Genomic DNA, 1626 nt, shown 5'->3' with positions numbered 1-1626 from the left:
GGCACCAAACTATGATTTTTCGACAGAAACTGGACAGATTTTTGTGGTAAACTTGTCCAATTATTTTAAACATTGGCCACTAACTCAAAAAAAAAAAATAGATTGAAAAAAGAAAAGCAACATTGTGGTTAAAATTCATCCACTCAGCAAATACCGGTTAAGGGCCTCCTATGAGCGAGGCACTATTTATTCTAGGTGCCTGGAATATGTCGGTAAGCACAGATCCCTGCCCCATGGAACGTAACTTCTAACAATGAGAAAACCAACCTGAACAGTAAACGTAAGGAAATTGTTTAGTACGTGAGGAGATAATTGCAATGGAGTAGAGGAGGAGTGTGAAGGGGTGGGGCGGGTCGCAGTAATAAGGGGATCCAAGGAGGCCTCATTAGAAAGGTGACAATCAAAGACTTGAAAGCGGTGAGGGCGTTAGCCAAGCTGACAGCTGAGGCTCAGAGCATTCCACGTCTCAGCAGCAGCCAGTGAAAAAGCCGTAGGAGGACGTGTGCCCAGTGTTTTCGAGGAACAGCCAGACCCCAGTGCGGGTGGCGCGGTGTGAGCTGTGGGGAGGCGAGAGAGGACGGACCAGATCATACAGGGCCTTGGAGACCATCCTGCGGCCTTTTTCTTTCACTCTGAGGAAAGGGGGAAGGCATTTCAAAGTTTTGTGACATGTCTTAATGTTTTTAAAAATAAACTGTAGGGCATTAAGATTTGTTAGCCCATTGCGGCGATCCGGAAGGGCAGTCTTATTCCAGGGTGAAGCGCTGGAGGTGGGGGGAAGTGGCTGGATCTGGAAATAGTTCAAAGGCAGAACCCGCAGGACTTCCTGGACTGTGAGAGAAGTCCGGTCCACGAACGAAGAATGGAGTTGCCATGAACTGAGATGGGGAAGGCTGCAGGGGGGGGCAGTGGGTTAGTTTGGAGCGTGTTAACTTTGAGTTGTCCATCAGACATTTGAGGGGAAGGTGACAAGTTGGATATTCAAATCTGGGGCTTAGAAATCTAGGATAGAGAGAGAAATTTGGACGTCATTGGTAAATTAATAGTACTTTAAGCCAACAGACTGAATGAGATTATTAGGAGTGTGCAGAGTGAGAGAAGATCCAAATACCGCGCGACCTGGGAGCACGCGAGGAAGTGTGCGTGGGGGACGGGGGGGGCGGTGGACAGCAAAGGAAACTGAAGGAAACTGGTGCCCTGGAGGCCACGTAAAGAAAGTGTAATTAAGAAGAGGATCGGCTGGTCGAAGGCTGCGTGGGGGGTGAATAACGCGCGCAGAGCATCTTTCCGTAATCTCTGCCGCACAGAGCCCGTCTCCCCGGTGCCCAGGCCCTCGGGAGGGACCGTCTGGGGTCCTGCGGTTTCCTTTCTCTGCGGCTTATCTCCCTTGCGACCTCGGACACGTCTTTCAGTGTCAGCTCAGGTACCGCAGTCGTAAAGATCACAGGTTGGACGACTCCGGGCCGGCGGTTTTCCAGAGGATCCCGTCCTTGCCCCGCCCTCGGGCCGGGGTGACAGCAGCGCCCTCTCCCCTCTACCAGCCACCGCAGGCCGTCGGCCGCGGCAGTGACCCCGACCCCGTGCTCAAGGCAAAGCGAAGCCGAGACGGGGAGCGCGCCCTGCGCG

At 52.7% G+C, this 1626-nt stretch overlaps 1 protein-coding gene across 1 annotated transcript in view; it reads left to right on the top strand.

Annotated features, from left to right (window-relative positions):
- The first annotated feature begins 206 nt into the window (after positions 1–206).
- MRPL9 (mitochondrial ribosomal protein L9) overlaps positions 207–1626 on the top strand; it is a 4916-nt gene continuing 3496 nt past the window's right edge. Inside the window, exons 1-2 of the mRNA XM_006919841.2 lie at positions 207–212; positions 1413–1589. Coding sequence (XP_006919903.1) covers positions 207–212; positions 1413–1589 — 183 coding nt within the window. The remainder of the gene's footprint in view (positions 213–1412; positions 1590–1626) is intronic.

The sequence above is a fragment of the Pteropus alecto genome, unplaced genomic scaffold (genome assembly GCF_000325575.1).
Source record: "Pteropus alecto unplaced genomic scaffold, ASM32557v1 scaffold106, whole genome shotgun sequence".
Classification (NCBI taxonomy): Eukaryota; Metazoa; Chordata; class Mammalia; order Chiroptera; family Pteropodidae; genus Pteropus; species Pteropus alecto.
Note: the sequence above shows the minus strand (reverse complement) of the source record. Positions and strands in the feature narration are given on the sequence as shown.